The sequence below is a fragment of the Choloepus didactylus genome, chromosome 3, assembly GCF_015220235.1.
Source record: "Choloepus didactylus isolate mChoDid1 chromosome 3, mChoDid1.pri, whole genome shotgun sequence".
NCBI classification, from domain to species: domain Eukaryota; kingdom Metazoa; phylum Chordata; class Mammalia; order Pilosa; family Megalonychidae; genus Choloepus; species Choloepus didactylus.
Window position 1 is genome coordinate 53331441 of NC_051309.1, and position 22697 is coordinate 53354137.

General features: G+C 37.7%; 1 protein-coding gene and 1 non-coding gene across 2 annotated transcripts in view; one reads left to right on the forward strand and one right to left on the reverse strand.

Annotated features, from left to right (window-relative positions):
• Positions 1–15289, forward strand: part of CWH43 (cell wall biogenesis 43 C-terminal homolog) — a 107799-nt gene extending 92510 nt beyond the window's left edge. The window contains exons 13-16 of the mRNA XM_037828936.1: positions 2523–2667; positions 6943–7004; positions 12916–13071; positions 14991–15289. Coding sequence (XP_037684864.1) covers positions 2523–2667; positions 6943–7004; positions 12916–13071; positions 14991–15069 — 442 coding nt within the window. The 3' untranslated portion in view covers positions 15070–15289. The remainder of the gene's footprint in view (positions 1–2522; positions 2668–6942; positions 7005–12915; positions 13072–14990) is intronic.
• A 5496-nt stretch (positions 15290–20785) lies between these two features.
• Positions 20786–20893, reverse strand: LOC119530665. Its single transcript, XR_005216061.1, has one exon. It is a non-coding gene; the product is annotated as a U6 spliceosomal RNA (small nuclear RNA).
• Between the last annotated feature and the right edge of the window lie 1804 nt (positions 20894–22697).

The following is a 22697-nucleotide window of genomic DNA, read 5'->3' on the forward strand; positions in this document are numbered from 1 at the left end:
AGAGATTTAATTTTCTGTGGATTATGGCATACAAATGTGAAATCACATTAGAAATGAATTACAAAATGCTTGTGCATGTTATTAGCTGATCCAACACAGCTTCATAAATTACTGCCTACACAAATATCTCTTACAATCAATAACTAGGAAATAACAGTACTTCTTGAAATCATTTAGGTAAACACCGTAACTAAACTTGATGTTATTTCATGTAATTAATTTAGCCCATCAGGTAATTGCTGTTTGTTTGTTGTTGTTTTTTTAATCTATAACATGTATCATGTACAAAGAGGAAATAGTGCAGTATCTGTAGTCTGGAGACCTGTGTTCTAGTTTTTGTTCTGTTGCAAGATAACCTTGGTAGGTTCAAGTTCTTGTGCCTCTAAGAATGAGATAAAATTATCTTATGCACCCCACATAATAGTGTTATTGGGCTGATCAAATATTAGCAGATAAGAAAACAAAACATACTTTCTTTCTTCTCACACATACATATACTTTTTATTTTAATCACCACATAACATTTACCTGCTGAGGAAGATATGAAACTAAACTCATAGATTACTTACCAATAATACATTGCTAAAATGTATTTGTATGAAAACACTGTCTTGCAGTTTTCTAGATCTTTCTAGACCTGGATTTGAGTCCTAGTTCTGTGTATCAGAAGGAATAGAATTTACTGCTTATCTGATGAAGGGACTACTTTCTGAGATGTTGAAAGGGACAAAGGAACAAACGAGATGCTGAGGTCTCAGAGACACTAGCCACAGTGGGAGTCATTGCCACCCCTAAGGGCAGAAGGGGCAGAAGAAACAGTGTTCCCAGAGCGCAGTGGGATCTGGAACCACGCAGAGGGGTCACTTGGTGTGAGGAATGCGGCTGTTGCCAGAGGTGCAGCCACAAAGGAGGGAGGGCGTGGGGAAGAAGTACCCCAACTGCTCTATCATCTCACCTTTTCATCTCCCGATGGTGCCAACAATTGGCCAAACCCAACTAGAAACCAGCAGACAAGAGAGCCCAGAACATGAAATCTGCAGGGGCAACCTCCCATGGCATAGAGGAATGCAGAGAATGTATCTGCGCAGGGGAGGTGGAGAATGACCAAAGGCAAATTACTTTACCTTGTTTAAAAACTAGAGCTAATGCTGCCTCTCCGTTATTGTGAGAATTCTATTTCAAATGGCACGGTACCTGCCATACAGTAGGTGTTTAACAAATGGTCATTCTTTTTCACTCTTCTATTCTTGAGATGGCTTGTAATATTACTTAGGTGTTCTTACATGCTTATCCAAGCTTAATCCTGTCTTCAGATCTTATTGCAATGAGATTTCTCCAGTCTTATGTTCGGTGATCTCCATCTTCCTTTGCCATTTTTTTTCCTTAATGCTTATTTGTTGGCCATCTTTCTATGTAAATGCTTGTGTTGGTCTACTGTCTGCTTGCTCTTGAATGCATTCCTTGCTTTTATTTTTCTCTGCTATATAATGCAAGGAACCATATTCCCCAGACCCCCTTGCCTTTTGGCTTCTGGGTAGGTTTAGCCAATGAGAGGCACTAGTGAAAGATTGGAGGGTATAAGGAGAGAAGCCAGGTTATTTCTCCTCTCTCTGCTTCCTCTGTGTCTCTGGCAGAGGCTGAGTCTCTTCTGTGGCTCCAGTTCCACCCTTCGTGGTCCCAGCCCCTCCTCTGTGGCTCCCCCTCCCACCAGTCAGTTCTAGAATCTAGTAATATCATCTCTTCCTGTGGTTGCTGTTGCTAATCTCTGGTTGCCTCACCCACCCCTCTTTGGCTTTCCCTCATCCAGGTAACCAGTTCCCTATGCTAATTTCATTTTGATTGAAACACCTAGAATGGTTTCAGTTTTCCCAGCTAGATCATGTCAAATGTGATGTCCTTTTTCTCAAACAGATTGACTGTTAACCTCCACCCCCTCCTAAAAGCTTGATCTCCCTGCCTAATTACCTCATTATACATCTACAGTGCTTAGCATAGTACAAGTACCATGTTTAGTCAGGGTTTGGCCAGGGAAGCCAGGGAGGGTTTTAGAACGTGTTCAATTGAAGAAGCAGAGTGGGTCACATGAGCCCGGTGTGTTCTGTGAATGTTGGGATTCTCCTTCTTACCAATATTCCTGAATTTTTTTTTTTTTTTTTTACTATGTGTTCAGCTGTAATACTGATGACTAGGTCTCACATTATTGATATAATCTCTTCTGATGAAAAGTTGAACAAATGCTGTTTTTTAGAATTGATATTTAAGTCAACTTGACTCCAAATGATTTGTGGAGAAGGATCATGTTCTTAGTCAAAAGTTTGTCAGCCTTCTCAGGTGGAGCACTGTATCTCTGTCTTGTGCAGTTGTGTAACATTAAGACATCTGCTCAAGTAGGAATTACTCTGGTTTTGTGCACTATTTGAAGATATTCACTGGGAACTTAGGTACCTGACTATAAAAATTAACTTGCAAATTCAATAAAGAGATACCATTTTTTTTTTTTTTTTTTTTTTTACATTTTTTAGAGATGACCTGGACAGGAAACTTCAAGCTATTGCTGTTTCAAAACTACTAAAAAGTAGCTCTGATCAAGTGATATTCCTGGGATATATCACTTCAGCACCTGGTTCCAGAGATTATATACAACTAATTGAACATGGTGATGTGAAGGTAACACAATCTTAGTAAGGTTTCAGATTTGTTAAGTAAAATGCTTCTTTTCATGTTAAAAATAAACCTGTAATTTAATGTGCTCTGATTTATCTACTGCTACATAACAAACCACCACAAAACATACTAACTTTAAATAACAGCAGTCATTTATTTGCTCACAGATCTGTGATTGGCACAGGGTTCAGCAGGTACAGATCATCTCTGCTCCAGGTTGCCTTAGGTGGCTTAACCAGGGACTTTCAAGATGGCTCATTTACATGGCTGCCAAATTGGTGCTGGCTGTTCACTAGGACCTCAGCTGGACCTTTGGGCTTGGGGTCTTTGAACCTCTCCATGGGCTTCCTCCTTGCAAGCTTCCAAGAGTGAGTGTCCAAAAGAACCAGGCAGAACCTGTATTGTTTTGTATGGCCTAGCCTTGTAAATCACATAGTGTCACTTCTGCCATAGACACAAGCCAGAGTCAACTGAAAGAAATGTAAACCTCACCTCGCGATGGGAGGAATCTCAAAGTCACATTATAAGAGCACTATATAGGATGTGAGATGTTGCTGTGACCATGTTTAGAAAATACAGTCTTCCACTGTATGACAGTTTATGATGATACTGAGAATGAAGTATAAAATGAAATGTCACACAGAGGTGCTGCCTATCAGCTAGACAAGGCCTCACCAAATGACACTGAATTAGTCTTTACCTTTTCAGGTCTAAAACACTTGAAATCATCAGTATATCTAGATGTAATCATGCTCTCTGGAGCTGACACAAATAAAATCCTCAAGAGACTGATTATACACTAGAATGCCAAATACATTAATTTATAATGAGAAATATAATTTTTATATATAGGTAAGCCTTATATAGATTTTTTGGTTCTTTTCATTTTGCTTTTAACTTCATGTCTTGAGATAATATTTACAGAAAAAAAAAAACCTTATTTAAATCATGTTGCTTTTACTACTTTAACTCTTAACATTATATACCAAGTTCTTGGAGAGACAAAGGTGAGAGAGAGAATGGCATAATGGGGATTTTCTGCATGTGACAGAAAACACAAAATAACAGTGGCATAAATAAGATAGAAGTTTATTTCTTTATGTAAAAGGCTGGATGGGCGATTCAGCACTGATGTGGCACTTGTGGTGTCAGGAATCTGTGCTGTTTCCATCTTGTGGCTCCACTTTACAAGGCCTACTTTCCCAGGTTCACCTCATGGTCCAAAATGAGGTCCATGATCCATGTTTCAGTTACCAGGATAGAGGAAGGGACAAAGAAGGAAGAAAAAGCAAATGCACATTATCTCTAAAGGCCAGTTCAAGGAAGATGACCCCAGCACTTCCACTCACATTTCATTGGCTGGAATTTAGTCATATGGCCACACTTTGATGTACAAGAGGTTGAGGTTTGTAATACTTAATTTCAGTGGCCATGTGCCCAGTTAAAAATACTATACCTTTGGAAGAGGGACAGAACAGATATGAGGGAGCATGAGTTAGTCTCTGCCACACTGGATAAAGTAGAAAGTGGAGTCATCATTTTTGGCTTTGGTCAGAGGGTTTATGATGATGACACATATTATTATAGAGAATGCATAAGGGAAAAGTTTTGCAAAGAAGATGAATTCAGCTTTGGACTGAGTTTGAGTCATACTGGAGATGTCCCATAGGCAGTTGGACATAGGGATCTGGAATTCAAAAGGGCAGTCAGGACTAGAGAGATTAGGGAGTCGCCAGCCTATAGGTGATCATTGAAACCATGGAAGTGGATGAAAGTGCAAAAGGAAGACCAAAGATCAATTCACATTTGATGTGGCTATCATGGGGGTGGTGGGTGAGGAAGAGAAGGGAGGTTAACTCAGGAAAAAGATGAAGGAAAAGAACTGGAGAGTGTGGCTCACAGAGGCTACATTAGTTATTTATCACTGTGTACCCAACCACCTCAAAACTTTTAGCTTTAAACCATAGTTCATTGTTTCTCATGATTCTGTGGGTTGACAGGGCGGTTTTCTCTTCCTGTCTGGGTTCACTCAGGCAGTCAGGGTGGCGGCTCGGCTGTGGCTGGAAGGTCTGAAATGGCTCCACTTACACATCTGGAGCCTTGGTCCTGGCTGTTGGCCTGGGCTTGCTCCACAGCATCTCTCATCATTCACTAGACCAGCTGGGATTCCATGTACCAGCTGTGTGACCTTGGGCAACTTATTTAACTTTTCTGGGCTTCAATTTCCACATTTGTAAAGTGGTGATGGTAATATCTATTGCATCATAGCATTGATATGAGGATGGAATATACTATAATGTCTGCAAAACCCTCAGCCTTGGATGTAAGAGTCACTCAATAAATATATGTGTCAGATAAATGTGTATGTTAGAACGTGGTCTATTAAGTACAAAAGAATATTAGACAAGATAATATATTGCAAGTTGGAGGAAAAACTGCATCCTAATAAAGAGAGGGCATTTTTAACGTGTGTGTGTGTGAGACAGAGAGAGAGAGAGAAAGAGAGAGATGTATGGTGTTAGGTAAGAGGAATTTAATTTGATTTTTATTTAATCCTCTGTTGGTTTCTACGACCACTGTCAGAAGCTATGTCAAGATTTGCAACAGATTTTCTTATAGCTTTTTCTATTAGGAAGTTTATTAATGTGGAGAGGAGTTTTAACCATAAATGCTTGGATGAACAGATTTTACTCTTTAAGAAATGAGTTTTTAAATTCTGCAGTCTTAAAATTTGACAGCATCTTTTAAGACCTAATAAAATAAAATGATAGTTAAACAAATTCATTGTTTGTTATTCCCAGTATGTACAGCTGGATAACTAAATTTTTATCTCTTCCTAAGGCAAACCAGAATAGTGCTTTTTTAAAATCATCTTTTAAATTTATAATTTAATTTTAAAACATATTACCATTTTCTTATGTATATAAAAAGTATATATATATATAAATAAAGATTAATGGAGTAGCATCCATGTGTTCACCACCAACTTTAAGGAAAAAAAATAAGCAATAGATAAGTAAATTGTGGTATTTTTTTTAGTGATTTAAAATGCATTTTAGTTAAATTTTAATAGTAAAATTCAGAAGTGGCAACAGGTCAGTATGTTTTTATTTATAGGATTTTTAAAAGAAGAAAATTGACACTTCTTTAATTCAGTATAACAAGTCCATATTTAGAGTTTTCCTAACACATTATAGAAAAAAATGTTTCTGTTCTTCTCTGATGAAAAATAACCCTAATCTCAAGCTTTCAACTCCAAAGAGTCATGATTTCCTCCAAAATGTGTTTATTTCCATGATTCAATTTCACAAATGCATATTGAGCACCTACTGAATGCCAGGATTCCTGCGAAGTACGCGGGAGACAAAATTGAGTACCTCTGCTTAGGAAGGGGAGGGTGGAGACACAAATAAACAAGTACCTCTAGTGGAGTGGTATAGCTGGTGGGTATAAACTACTCCACAGAATGACAGATGAAGATGTGGGAAGTTCTCCTTGGGTTGGGGGGGGGGGATGCCTCAGAAAGATGCAGGGAGCCACAGACTATATTATAATCACTGATTTACGTGCTATGATGGTAAAGTTCATGTTGACTAGTTTGTAGTCTCTGGTTGTTTGGTAAAGTGAGCATTGGCCTAATTGTTACAGTGAGGATATTTTGTGGATTTAAATCATCAGTAAGTTGGTTGTACTTATGGCTTATTATATCTGCAATCAACTGAGAAGATTGCCTTCAACAATGAGAAAAATCTCATTCAAATCAGTTTGAAAGCCTTAAGAGCAGAATTGATGATTTTAGGAGTCATGAGGAAGAATTTCTGTCTCTATTTCAGACAAACAGCTTCTCCTGGCATTTAAAAGTTTCACTGGAGTTCCCAGCTTGTGGCCTGCCCGACAGAATTTGGACTTGCCAGTCCACACAATTGCATGAGCCAATTCCTATAATAAGTTTCATAATATGTGCATTATGTATATATCCTGTCAGTTCTGTTTCCCTGGAGAGCCCTAACTGATACACCTGCCTAACTCCCTCTCTAGACCACCTCCATCTTTGTATTTGAAGCGTCTAGTCCAGGAACCAGATGGGCACATAGCACGCGCTCAAGAAATACCTGTAGCAGGAGCAAATAATTTGGACCTTAGAAGATGAGTAGAAGCCAGGCAGAGAAAATAGCATGCACAAAGGCATTGCTATCTCTGGCTAACACATTTTCTTGGCAATTCAGAACACAGGACTGTTTTTATGCTTTAAACATTCTCTGCTCTGCTTTTTATTAGGATATTGACAGCACAGATCATGACAGATGGTGTGAATACATCATGTATCGAGGGCTGATCAGGTAAGCACAGGTGTTTGATTGTTTTTTTAATCTTTTATTTTAACCTTTGGGTCTATTCTAGAAGGAGAACCTTAATGAAAGCAATTAATTTTTGTTACTTTTTATAAACATTGATTTGGCTAGTTATGCAGTTTAATGCTTTTTTTTCAAGGTGTGGCCTAATAATTTAACAAGGAATAACCATTCATTCGTTCATTCATTCAGCAAGCATTTATCAAATATCTATTGTGTGCCAGGCATCGTTCTGAACAATGCAAATATAACAGGAAGAAAACAAAATCCTGGATTCTTGTAGAGCTTACATTGCAATGAAACAGATAGAAAATAAGAAAATAAACTATAGAGTATGTCAGGCATTAATAAGTACAATGAAAAAATATGAATAAAGCTGGGTAAGAAGGATGGGGAGTATGGAGTTGGCTGTGGTATATTACTTAGAGTGGGCAGAGTAGACCCTTCTGATGGAGTACCTTCATTTTCTAGGGCTGCCATAGCAAAGTGCCACAAACTGGGTGGCTTCTAACAACAGAAATTTATTCTCTCATAGTTCTGGAGGCTAGAAGTCTGAAATCAAGGTGGCCACAGGGCCATGCTACTGCTGAATGTTTTAGGGAAGAACCTTTCTTTGCCTCTTCCTGCTTCTGTTGGCCCCAGGAATTCTTTGGCTTGTGGCAACATAACTCCAGTCTCTGTCTGCATCTTCACATGAACTTCTCTTCTACCAGTGTAGACATGCACGTGGCATTCTCCTGTCTGTGTTGTGTGACTGTGGCTCTTCTCCTCTTCTTATAAGGACACCAGTCCTATTGGATTAGGGCTCACCCTTATTCAGAATGACCTCATCTTACTTGATTACATCTGCAAAGACCCTATTTCATAAGTACCAGGGTTAGGACTTTTGGGGGGCACGTTTCAGCAATAACCTGGGGTGACGTTTGGACCACAGCCTGACTGAAATGAGGGAGTCAGTCTGCTTACCTCCTTGGGAAGGGCACTCAGGCAGAGGGACAGCGAGTGCAAAAGCTCGAGAAGGGGTATGTTTGACATATTTTGGTAATAACGAGGAGACCAGTGTTGCTGGAGTGGAGCCAGATAGGAGGAGAGGTCAGAGAGGTAAGGGGAACAGATCATGTAGACAGGGATTGATTATCAGGTCCCTCCACTTTCAGGGCTCTTCAGTGGAGGGAGAGTTGCTGCGGTCTGGAGACCTTTCCTGAAACTCACGGGGGCTCTTCCTGCTAGTACAGAACAGGTTTGGAAATATTTGAGCCAAAGCCTTTACTTCCCCGGACAGTTCTGGGAACTCTGGGGTGGGCTTCTGGGGTAGATCTCGTTGAGTCTTAGACCCTCATCCTTATAGAGCGAGTCATCACCTGGAGGCATCTTGGCATTGCCTGAGGGTAGGAGCTGACTGCTGAAACTGACCACCCTGTAAGTAACGTTATATTCTCAGATCTGTGTGTCTCCATTTATGAAGGAATACGGTTGCCTTCCAGGGATGACACAGGATTGCAGAGTCAGTTCTTCTCCCAGTGGTGGTTCTGTTATGAACAACCTGAATCCAGATTGCTCAGTTAGAAGTTACTGTCCTGTGAAAGCAAACGTTCAGGTCTTCTGCTCTGTGCCCCGTTTTTCTTTTAACAAATATCGATTGAGATTAGTCTCCACCAGGCACCAGGGATATAGCAGTAAACAAAACAGGCAAAAATCCCTACTCCGGTGGAGGGAATAGGGACAATAAACCTAATAAATAATTCCATTATATTGTATTTTTAGAAAGAGAAAAGTACTGTGGGAAAAAATAGAGCAGAACGGTGCATTGGGAATACAGAAGTGAAACTGTAACTGGGGTGGTTGGGTAGATCTTATTGAGATAATGATACTTGAACCAAGATTTGAAGGAGTGAGCCATGTGGCTACGTGGGAGAAGACCCTCCCAGGTAGAAGGAGCAGCTGGTGCAAAGGCTCTAAGGCAGGAGTGTCAAGTGGGTTTTAGGAAAAGTGAGACTGCAGGGACTGGAGTGTGTGTGTGTGTGGGGCGGGGGTGGCGATCAGTTGAGCTAAGTGGAGAGTGTGTGGGCAGGGAGGGAAGGGTGTAGAGATTGAAAGGTCCTGCAGACCCTTACTAAGGACATTATTTTGAGTAAATGATGCCCTTTCTTGGTTCCTGGACGACTCCATCTGCTTACTGAGGAGGCCCTTGAGGTGCTAAGGTCACTCTGGTTATACTATTAATTCAGAAACCCTAAAAGGCCCAGCACATCCCAAATGGCAGCAGGGCAGTTAGCTTGACTACAATTTTGGTGTTTCCAAAGAGTTAAGTTGGGAAGGGTTATACTAAACTGTATAGACTAAACTTTACAGAAAGTAAAGTACTTTATGTCTTAGTTTGAAAACTGTTTCTGTTAAATGTTTGTTTTAAGAGGTTGTCTTAATAGGGATATTAGAATTTTTTAGAAAACAGTTTATGTTACAGACTGAAATAGGTATAATTACAAGTTGTAAAATTGTTGGTGGTCCAAGACCTTTATTGCCTTTTCTTAGGAAAGTTGGATGGTGTGGATTTATTTTTTATATATATTTTGATACATTCATGAATATATGTGAATTCAATATGACTATTAAAGATGGGAAGGTAATTTTGAAGATACCCAAATTATTGAAGTTAGGGACTACTACTTCTTCAGTTTCTGTCCAAAGAGACAGTTCTATAAACTTTATCTCATCACCTAATTCAATGCTGTGCACTTAGTAGGCTCTTAACGAGTACTTACTGAGCAATAATAGGAGAGTCTCCATTTTAGTGGAAGATTTGGATTGTCTGGTTCCTTATCTTGAAAGACTTTTGGAGTGTCCTTGAATGCAGTGTCTATGAATGGCTTAGAACTTTGATCTTAGAGATTTGGGAAATGAATAACCTGGATTTATTAAGATAGGGACCTAGAAATCCAGGGAACAGCATGGATTTGGGACCTGATCTTAGATGAATACATTAACCTACCAGACAGCTCACACCCACACCTGATGCTCAGGCACAGCTCTTCTGTTTTCCTTTGTGATGGTCAGACTTGTTGCCTCTATGTTCCCTAACTGGGATTCTGTTTCTGTTTTGAAGATAGTTACAGGTTTTGTTTTAAGTGGTACTCTACTACCTCCCTGGTCCAAGCCCCCATCATTTTTCACCTAAGTTATTGCAGTGGTCTCCTGACTGGTCCTCCTGCTTTGACCCTTTCCATGGAGTCTATTGCCTACATGGTAGCTGTTGCAGACCTCTGCCCAAGACCCTCTGATGGATTCCCATTTCACTATTAGAAAAAGTTTATGTCTCTGCAATGGCCTACGAGGAAAGCCTTGCATCATCTGCCCCACCTCCAACTCTAAGCTCATCTTCTGTCATGTTCCCGTTTCTGCTCTCTGTTCCAGTCGTGGTGGAGTTGGTCCTCAGGGATGCCAAGTACATTCAACCTTGGGGCCTTGCATTTGCCCTTCCCTTTCCTTAGAACACTCTTCCTTCACTATCTGTATGGCTTGTTCCCCTCCACTTTATTCAACTTTTTACTCAAATGTCACTTTATCACAGAGGTCTGCCCTGACCATCCCCATATAAAATAACAAACTCTTCCACCCAGTACTCACTGTCCTCCTTACTCTCCTTTTTCCTATAGTACTTGTACATTTATCACCACCTGATAGATTTTATAGATACATACATACATACACTCTTTTTTTTTGTTTTCTTAGAGGCAATTTTATTGAGATATATTCACACACCATATAATCCATCCAAAGTATACTATCAATGGCTCACAATATCATGTAGTTGTGCGTTCATTGCCACAATCAATTTTAGAACATTCTCATTACTCAAAAATAAAATAAAAATAAGAAAGAACACCCAAAACATCCCATACCCCTTATCCCTCCTATTATTTATATATGGTTTTTGTTTTTATTTTATTACTCATCTGCCCATACACTGGGTAAAGGGAGTGACAGTCACAAGGTTTTCATAATCATATCACATGATAAAAGCTATATAGTTACACAATCATCATCAAGAATCAGGTCTACTAGATTACAGTTCAACAGATTCAGGTATTACCTTCTAGCTATTCTAATATACTAGAAGCTAAAAAGGAATATCTATATTATGCATAATGATAACCTCCAGACTCTATTTGAAATCTCTTAGCCACTGAAAGTTTTTTCATTTCATTTCTTTTCCCCTTTTTGGTCAAGAAGGCATTCTCAATCCCATGATGCCAGGGTGAAGCTCATCCCTCAGAGTCATGTCTCCTGTTGCCAGGGATTTTACACCCCTGGGAGTCATATCCCATGTAGGGCAGAGGGCAGTGAGTTTACCTGCAGAGTTGGCTGAGAGAAAGAGGCCACATCTGAGCAACAAAAGAGGTTCTCTGGGGGTGACTCTTAGGCATAATTATAAGTAGGCTTAGTCTCTCCTTTGCAGTAACAAACTTCATAAGGGCAAGCCCCAAGATTGAGAGCTTGACTTATTAAATTGGAAGTCCCTAATTCTTGTGAGAATATCAGGAATTCCCCAGGTCAGGAAGTTTAATATTTCCACATTCCCCCCCAGTCCTTCAAGGGGACTTTGCAAATACTTTTTTATTTTCTGCCCAAAATACTCTGGGATGTATCAGGGCATTACATTAACCTGTACAGAATAACAAGATCTCTTTCCCTATTCTAGGTTCCATGTAATTATGTTGTTTAAATAAACTGACCATACAGGTTAAATCTGTGCTACAGAGACTATACATTTTGTACCAAATAACCACCTCTTAAATAACAGTCAAAATTCAGGAATGGATGTGACTGCTGTAAGGGTTTACAATCAACGAGCCTTTACAATAAGCCTTATTGAACATTCTGTAATCCTGCATCGTCGATTGCCCAATCTCTGCCCACATTCTATCCCCTGATAAACTGTGCTCTCAAATTCAATTCTCAGCACTTGCTAATTATAGTTAGTTTATATTAGTGAGGGCTTACAATATTTGTCTTTTCATTTCTGGCTTATTTCAGTCAACATAACGTCCTCAAGTTTCATTCACCTGGTTGCATGCTTCACAACTTCATTCCTTCTTGCAGCTGTTCAATATTCCATTGTACAAACATACATTTTTAATTTGTCCTCCCTGACTAGAATGAAAATTCCATGAGGCAAGGACCTTGCTTTGTTCACTGCTTATCCCCTGTATTTAAAACAGTGCCTTGTACATAGAAAAGATTAAATATATATTTATTCATTGACTGAAATGAATAACTGAAGCTGAATTGATTTTTTTGGAGGAGGCAAGATGTAAATAAAATACAATGAATTCTTTGTTGCTCTCTGTGCCCCCATTTTTCCATCTGAGCTTCTAAATAAGAACTATTTAGATGATGTCTGTGAAGTGCTTTGGATTTTCTAGAGAACTGAAAGCTCTAAGTAAAAACAAGATGCGGAGTTTTTTTTTCAGACATAAAATCTTTATTTTAGACTTGTAAGTGTGGATGAAAATATGCCTGTAGTATTTGGATTTCTAAAGGTAAGAAAGAATTTAGGCATTAACTCCTGTCATTCTGAAGAATTCCTGTTATTGACTCAAAACATAATTGTGTGGGAGGCAATTTATATGGAAGAATATTCATTAGTATAAAAAGGTAAAGTGAAGTTGCCAGGTATATTTAGTTAATTAAATCTATGTGAATGTTCCTCATTCATTTATATCATAAAAGCAATATTATGGTAAATATTTAGTCCTAAGCTAGATCTAGTTGTGATATACAGAGTCTGAGGCATTAGAAATATGAAATTAGTTTGATAATGAAGGTGCTATTTTCTAGGTCTCATCAGATTTCTGTATGATGGTAAAACCTTTACAAACCATTTCTATTTGTGCCACAGATTGGGTTATGCAAGAATCTCCCATGCTGAACTGAGTGACTCTGAAATTCAGATGGCCAAATTTAGGATCCCTGATGACCCCGTTAATTATAGAGACAACCAGAAAGTGGTCATAGACCACAGGGAAGTTCCCGAGAAAATTCATTTCAATCCCAGGTGAGTGAGTTTCTTTATGTGTAGACTGTAGTTACAAGACACCACATCCCCTCTAGGGAATCTAAATATTACCTCAGGATGAGCTACAAATTGCATCTGGTTCTAGAGGTTCATACCAGATAAGGTATCTCATAGTAAATAATATAAATCCCATTTAGGATGAATTTATGGTGTCTGCTTTCTGAGATAGAGAAACCTGTTATATTCCCAACCTCTGGTAAAGAAGATTACATTACCATCACTGTCATGGTCAACACCATCATGATAGCTACTATTTTCTTTTTAGATTTTTTTAACTTTTTGTTTTGAAATAATTTAAACCCTACAGGAAATTTGCAAACGTTAATACAAAAATAACACAGAGAATGCCACTTATACCCACTACCCAGATACCCAGATTTACCAGCTTTTAACATTTTGCCACATTTGGCCTTCCTCCCTCCCTCCTTCCCTCCCTCTTGCCCCCTCTCCCTCCCTCCCTTCCTTCCCTCCTTCCTCCCACCCTCCTTTCCTTCCTTCCTTCCTTTCCTTCCTTCCTTCCTTCCTCTCTTTATATCTATCATCTACCTACCTAATTTTTTAAATCTTTCGGAGTAGGTTGCATACATCATTCTCCTTTGCCATTTAATACTTCCATGTATCTTTTTTAAGAACAAGGGTATTCACTTATGTAACCACATTAATTACAGTTATCACATTTAAGAAATTTAACATTGATATAAAGCATACAGTCTATATTTCAATTTTTTTCCCTTTTCCCAATAATGTCTTTTGGGCATTTTCTTCTCCATTATTAGATCCAGTCCAATTGCATTTAATTGTTATCATCTCTTTGGTCTCTCTCTCTCTCTCTGTTTAAATTGTGGTAACATATATATAACATAAAATTTGCCAGCTCAACCACTCCCAGGCATACAGTTCAGTAGTGGTGTTAATTATATCAATGATGTTGTGCTACCATCACCACCATCCATGACCAAAACTTATCCATCACCCCAAATAGAAACTCTACACCCACTAAGCATTGACTCCCCATTCTCTCTCCTCATCTCCCCTTGCCCCTGATAACCTGTAATCTGCTTTCTGTTTCCATGAATTTGCGTATTTTAGTTATTTTATAAAAGTGGAATCACACAATATCTGTCTTTTTGTGTCTGGCTTATGTCACTCAACATGATGTCTTCAAAGTTCATCTATGTTGTAGCATGGATCAAAACTTCATTTTTAGGCTGAATAATATTCCCTGGTATGTACATACCACGTTTTGTTTATTCATTCATCTCTTGTTGTTCAGTTGGGTTGCTTCCACCTTTTGGCAATTGAGACTAATTATTCTAATATTTGAGTGCTGTTGTGTCCCACACCCTATTCTAGATGCTTTGTGTGTGTTATCTCAGTTAATCCTCATTGGCTTGGTACTCTTTTATCCCCATTTTATAGATAAGGAAGCTTAGATTGAGGAAAATGAAGTAACCTCATGAGGGTTGCATGGCTAGTAAGTGACAGAGTTACTAAATGGGAAGGAAATGCCAAAGTAGATTTTATATATGTACAAATGTAACATGATTAACATTTCAGGTTTCATGTCTTCTTCAACTAGGAAATGGATATTACTTAAACTGAGGGCTGGAAAGAAAATCTAGACTTATTTTTCAGCAATGTCATCAGCCAACAATTCTTAAACAGTTATAGTGTCCTTTTGGAATGATACATAACCACAAAAAGTGGACTTTGGAGGTTAAAACTTTAGTGTGCCTTTCCATATGCTTGAATCCTTTCTTTTATTTCATTTGCTGTTTTATAAATTGATCATCTTTCCTGGTTTTATAAGTAAAACCACAATGGATTGTGTTTGAAATGTAACATAAGAACATATCCTTCTGAATTGTTTTTATATACCACTTACTTTTATTTTTTAGATTTGGATCTTACAAAGAAGGACACAATTATGAAAACAACCATCATTTTCATATGAGTACTCCCAAATACTTTATATGAACTATATTTAAAGCAAGAAATCATTGACTGGGAAAATCCAAGGAAAAAGTATGTAAGATAAGAGGAAGAAATTAAAGAAAGTGGGAAAATTCACATGAAGAACTCAATTTTTAAGAAATATGGTGTCTCTGCAGCGGGAAATTCCATCAATTCATAAAATATGTTGCTTAATATAAACATTTCTCCTAATGATTTTTCTTAAGTATTTTATAAAGTATAATGTGAGGTAATATAAGAAATTTTTATTATTAGAGATAACATAATAAAAATGTCTTAACTTTTTAATGTTTTAAAATAAGGAAATTGATTTATTGATAAGCTGGAAGTATTACACACACAAAAAACAAGTAGCCTTAAATCCTTCTTGGGACAAGGCAGGGAAAAATGTTTAAAGATTAAGTCTAATAGTTGGAAGAATTATGTGTATCAGCGGCAGCGTCCCCATCCTTCCCTGAGCTGTGATGTAATCATGTCTTTATCCCCTACATGCATCACTCCGTGGGAATACGCGACACCCCATGCTGATGTGTCTGGACAGTCAGGCTGCCAGGCTCTCAGAGAACATGACTCAGCACACAGAGGGGTCTCATGGAGAGAATTTTCTTCCCTAGAACGCAACAGGAAGGTGATGGGGAAGATTCAGTTCAACAGCACTGTCTCTGCAGGGAACAGTGATTTTTTTTTTAAATCCTATTTTTTTATTGTTGAATATAACATATATACATAGAAGTGATAACTTTCCAAGTACAATTTAACAAGTAGTTAGAGAGCAAATTTCAAAAAATATTACAGGTTACAGTTCTACAGTTTCAGTTATTTCCTTATTATGAAATATAAGATATATACAAAAAGGTAATATCTTTCAAAGTATAATTTAACAAGTAGATATATAGGAAATTTCCAAAGTTCTTATGCATTATAGTACCATAGTTTCAGTTATTTCCTTATTGTGAAATATAACATACATACAAAAAGGTATAGCTTTCAAATTGCAATTTAACAAGTAGCTATAGAACAAATTTCAAAGGATGCTATGTGTTATGGTTCCACCATTTCAATTCTTTCCTTCTAGCTGTTCTAGTACCCTAGCAACTAAGAAAAAGAAAATTGTATAAAGATTCAGTATTCATAATCCTTTGTTAAATTCCATCTTGTCTGTTGCTACCCCTTCCTCTAGTTTAATCACTTTCCTGATCTTCAGGGATGTCTAGGCAGCGACCACCGTAACCTGTTCACGTTGAAAAGGGGTGTCGACTCCATGAGCAAAGGGGAGACATCTAGCTGATGAGGAACAGTGATCTGAATGTTGATCATGGAGTCACAGAAGGCCTTAGAACTGGAAAGGCTTCAAATGTTTTATCTTTTTGGGGCAGGGCTAGGAATTAGAAGAGAAACAATCTCCAAAGGTTTTATGTCACACTCTAAGGGGGCACTTTGGATCTATTTAAGAAAAATGTATTGCGCACATTGCCACATGCAAAACTCTGCCATATTAAAACCCCTGTGGTGGTTTGGAAAAGAAAGAAGTGTCCATCAGAAGAAGCTTGAAAGAAAGCATAAAATTAAACCTAAAAGAAAGTAGAATAAAGGAAATAAAGAGCAGAAATTAATGATATGGAAAAAAACATACAATTTTGAAAATAAATAAAACAAAAAGTTGGTTCCTTCAGGAAGACAAATAAAATCGAAAACTCTTTGGAAAGATCAAAAAAAAAAAAAAAAAAAAGACTAAAGTTACCAAGATCAGGAAAGACAAAGTAGATCTTACATACATTATAAAGAAAATAAGAAGATATTATGAACAACTTTATGCCGATTAATTTGCTTTAAAAAACAAGGCTTACCACAAGTCATACAAGAAGAAATAGGAAATCTATTCAAGAAATTGAATTCATAATTTCCAACAAAGAAATGTAAATCAAAACTTCTGAGCCACATCATCAAGGTCAGAGGCAACATGAGTTCCGCGGTTTCAGTCTGCCCTCAGGGAAGCTGTGCCGGTGGCTTCTGGCTTGTCCTTACCCTTCCCCCACTTTACTTCCATCTTCCTTTCCCCAGAGCCTGCTGGACTTGAAGCTCCAGCATCAGACCTGAAGACGATAGCATTGCAGAGGCTGCCTAATCAGTTCCCACAATTGCAGATCACATCTCTATGACAAATCTGTATCTCTCTCTATAGTCCAATAGTTCTGCTTCTCTGATTGAATTCTGACTGAACCAACTTCCCCACAAAGAAAACTCCAGGCCCAGGTAACTTATCAGTGAATTATACCAAATACTTAAGGAAGAAATAACATCAATCTTATAGACACTTTTCCAGAGAACAGAAAAGAAGAATACTTCCCAACTTGCATGAAGTCAACATAATACTAATATCAAAACTGAAAAGAAAGTTAAAAGAAAGGAAAATTACACGTATCAGTCATTGTATATAGATGCAAAATTCCTTAACTGAATGTTAACCAGCCATTTTCAGCATTGTATAAAAAGGTAATGCTTTATGACCATGTTAGAGATTTATACCAGGAATACAATGTCAGTTTAACACTTGAAAATCAACCAGTATATTCTCCACATCAACAATATATATAAAAAAGCATTCCCTAAAACTCAATACCTGTTTATGATAAAAAACAATTTCAGCAAATTACAAACAAAAGAAAACTTTCTTAATCTAATTAAGCATATATACAAAATCTTATAGCAAACATAACAGCAAATTATTGAATATTTTCCCCCTCATTGAGGCATGAAGTATGATGCCTACAATCACCACTTCTATTTTGACATTGTACCAGAGGTCCTAGCCAGTGCAATAAGGCTAGAAAAATAGACAAAAGCTATTAGAATTGAAAAGAGAGAAATAAAATTGTCATTATTTTCAGAGAATATGATCATTTATGTAGAAAATGCAAAAGAACTTTCAGATAAACTATTAGAGTTACTGGAAGCAGAAATCAAGTGGAGAACACCCAAGTTAGGATAAACTGGGAGAAAACCAGCATTCAAAAGAACTGCAAGCCTGCTCCAAGTCGTCCAAGTTCTTGTTCCTTGGACCAGCAGCAGTGTCATCACCTGGGGAGCTTCTTAGAAATATAGAATCTCAAGGCTCACCTCAAGTCTACTACATTTGTATTTTTGCATTTTAACAAGATCCACAGGTTGATTTGTATGCACATTAAAATTTGAAAAAGCCTGATTTTGGTGGCCCCCACACACAAAAATGTGTGTGTGTGTGTGTGTGTATACACATACATATATTCTCAGGCCCTCAACTGGGATTAAGGTGATTCTGAATGGCTAGTGCCCCCAAGCACATGGTAAAAAAAAATAAAGAAAATGAAGAACAATTTAAAATCCTCTTAGGAGGAAGATAATAGGCCTCTAATTATTTCGGCAAATAATTTTTTTTAGGCACAATGTCTAGCACACAATCAGAGATGACTGAGTGCACAAGGAGGTAAGACACCACTAGCCATGGTCAGCAGAAACAACAGACAAGGCAAACCGACATTCTGAGACTTCAGATACGGGATTTGTAAACTACAGACTATAAAACAACTATGCTTACTGTGTACAAGGACATAAAAGCCAAGCTTGAATATTTCGGCAAAAAACTAAAACTCTAAAAAGTGACATACTAGATTTGTAAAAAATAAAATAAAATTCCAGACTGTCAAAATTACTATAAATGAAATTAAGAATTCAATGAAATGGCTTAACATCTGAAAAGACAAATAGCCAAAGAGAATTTGTGAGCTGGAAGATAGGTCAAAAAAAATTCATAGGTCCAAAGGTTGAAGGCTCCCAGGGAAAAAGGATAAGGGGAAATTTCAAATGCATCTGTTTAATATTTGCAAAGATGCTATCTCTGTTATTCATGTAAATAAACACATATGTAATAATCCTTTTGCACCTTCATATGGTAGGGTGCTTTGTGCAAGTCAAGGTACATACCCCAAACTAGTTTTCACATGAAGTAAATGGAGCACTAGTATTATGTAATTCTCTTAGATTTAATGATTCCAAAGCAAGCAGAGCAATTCAGCACGCCTCTAACCATCCCAGCCTCACAGACGCTTGCTGTTGCTGAATGCTAAAGTAAAATAAATGCCCAGTTATACTGAGTGGGGTTAGGGTATGGCTGACCAAGTTTCTCTGACTGCTGGGCTCTTCTGAGCAGATCCATTGGTCTGCCTTGGAGTAGTAAGCTCAAGTCTGTGGTAAATTGGGGGGAGCCATCCTGGGACTGATGGGAATGGCTTTGGAGACCTTGATAATGTGGTGGAATTTGAAATGATTGGAAACTGGTATGATCTGTGAATCCAGAAATATTAAATATTGTCTTAGTTTTCCCTGAGCCACTATGACAAATACCACACAATGTGTTTGCAAAACAATGGGAATTTCTAGGCTCATGGCTTCAGAGCCTCTAAGGCTTGCTTCCTCCCTGAGGTCAGCAGTGTTCTGACTGGCCAGCAATCTTTGGGGTTCCTTGGATTTCCCATTACATGGTGATGTCCTCTCCCTTCTCTGTGATCTTCTGGTTTCCCCTGAATTCAGGTTTCCAGCTCCTACCCATGTCTTTTGCTCTATAAGACCACTATTAAAAAAATTTAAGACCCATACTAATTCAGTTGGCCACACCTTATCTAAAAATCACATCTTCAAAGGGTCCTGTTTAATGGGGTTCACACCCACAGGAATGGGATTAAGATTAAGAACATGTTTTTTCCTGGGGTACATAACTCAGATCTACCATAAATATGCCCTCAGTTTTATTTTTAAGATTGCTAAGGAAATCTATAAAAATTAAATCAATTCTGTGGAATTTTGGCCTTCTTGTTATTTATAACACCATAGCCCATGTTCTATAATTAGGTCCAGGATGATAAGGAGCTCTGGAGACTTAATTCCTCTTTAATTCTCCTTATTTTTTTAAAGAAGGAAAGTACAGATCTCTCTATTCATGTTTGCACTGCTTCCAGGTAGAATAAAACACTATATAAACATTTCTTGCTTATATTTTTTTTTGCCAAACAGAAACTTCCTAACAATATCTTTGTAAACATTTTCTAAGATTTCTGGCAGTTTTCCATTTAGTTTTTTTTTTTAATTGCAGAATATAATATATATACATAGAAGTGACAACTTTCCAAGTGCAATTTCACAAGTAGTTAGAGAGCAAATTTCAAAGAATATTGTAGATTACGATTCCACAGTTTCAGTTATTTCCGTATTATGAAATATAACATATATACAAAAAGATAATGTCTTTCAAAGTATGATTTAACAAGCAGATAGATAAGAAATTTCCAAAGTTATTGTGAGTTATAGTACCATAGTTTCAGTTATTTCCTTATTGTGAAATACAACATATATATATAAAAAGTATAGCTTTCAAATTATCATTTAACAAGTAGTTATAGAACAAATTTCAAAGGATGCTTTGGGTTACTGTTCCACCATTTCAGTTCTTTCCTTCTAACTATTCTAATACCCTAGCAACTAAGAAAAAGAAAATTGTATACAGATTCAGTATTCATAATCCTTCGTTAAATTCCATCTTGTCTGTTGCTACCTCTTCCTCTAGTTCAGTCACTTTCCCGATCTTCAGGGATGTCTAGGCAGTGACCACCCTAAACTGTTCAGGTTGGAAAGGGGTGTCAACTTTATGGGAAGAGGGAGCACATCTAGTTGATGGTCCTGAAGAGGCAAAAATGTGGAATGCTTCACGAATTTGCGTGTCATCCTTGTGCAGGGGCCGTGCTAATTTTCTCTGTATCATTCCAGTTTTGGTATATGTTCTGCTGGAAGTGAGCACTTCCATTTAATTTTGTTTTTTTTAAAACAACTTAGCTAACTAGCAAAATGTTCAATTTGGGTTTTGTTTTCTTTTTTCCTGTTTCTTTTCATTTTGAGGTGAGAATGTTTCTTTATTAGAGAAGTTGTGGACTTACAGAAAAAAGCTTGCATAAAATACAGGGCTCCCATATACCACTCTATTATTAACACCTTATGTTGGTGTGGTACATTTGTCACAATTGAAAAAGCACATTTTTTATAATTGTACTATTAATAATTGTACATCAATTGATTTAGTTTCCTTGTTTGTGTTGTATAGTTCCATGATTTTTTTTTAAATGTTTATTCTAGTAACAAATATACAACCTAAAATTTCTCCTTCTAACCACAGTCAATAGGTAATTCAGTGCTGTTAATGACATTCACATTGTTGTGGTACCATCATCACCATTACCAAATTTTCCATCATTCCATACAGAAACTCTGTACATTTGAAGCATTTACTTCCTATTCCCTACCCCCATCCCATACCCTGGTACCCTATATTCTAGATTCAAACTCTGTGAGTTTACTCATTCTAATTATTTCATATCAGTGAGATCATACAATATTTGTCCTTTTGTGTCTGGCTTATTTCACTCAACTGATATCTTCAAGGTGCATACATGTTGTCACAGGTATCCAAACTTCATTCCTTTTTTTTTTTTTTTTTTTTTTTTTTAAATCATCATTTTATTGAGATATATTCACATACCACGCAGTCATACAAAACAAATTGTACTTTCGATTGTTTACAGTACCATTACATAGTTGTACATTCATCACCTAAATCAATCCTTGACACCTTCATTAGCACACACACAAAAATAACAAGAATAATAATTAGAGTGAAAAAGAGCAATTGAAGTAAAAAAGAACACTAGGTACCTTTGTCTGTTTGTTTGCTTCCCCTACTTTTCTACACATCCTTCCATAAACTAGACAAAGTGGAGTTTGGTCCTTATGGCATTCCCAATCCCACTGTCACCCCTCATAAGCTACATTTTTATACAACTGTCTTCGAGATTCATGGGTTCTGGGTTGTAGTTTAATAGTTTCAGGTATCCACCACCAGCTACCCCAATTCTTTAGAACCTAAAAAAGGTTGTCTAAAGTGTGCGTAAGAGTGCCCACCAGAGTGATCTCTCGGCTCGTTTTGGAATCTCTCTGCCACTGAAGCTTATTTCATTTCCTTTCACATCCCCCTTTTGCTCAAGAAGATGTCCTCCATCCCACGATGCCGGGTCTACATTCCTCCCCGGGAGTCATATTCCACGTTGCCAGGGAGATTCACTTCCCTGGGTGTCTGATCCCACGTAGGGGGGAGGGCAGTGATTTCACCTTTCAAGTTGGCTTAGCCAGAGAGAGAGGGCCACATCTGAGCAACAAAGAGGCATTCAGGAGGAGACTCTTAGGCACAAATACAGGGAGGCCTAGCCTCTCCTTTGCAGCAACCGTCTTCCCAAGGGTAAAACTTATGGTAGAGGGCTCAACACATCAAACCACCAGTCCCCTATGTCTGTGGTCATGTTAGCAACCATGGAGGTGGGGTAGGCGAATACCCCTGCATTCTCCACAGGCTCCTCAAGGGGGCACTACATCTTTTTTTTTTTTTTTCCTTGTTTGTCTTTTTTCTTTTTTTTTTTTTTTTTTAACTTTCCCTTCTTTTTTCAAATCAACTGTATGAAAAAAAAAGTTAAAAAGAAAACAAACATACAATAAAAGAACATTTCAAAGAGACCATAGCAAGGGAGTAAGAAAAAGACAACTAACCTAAGATAACT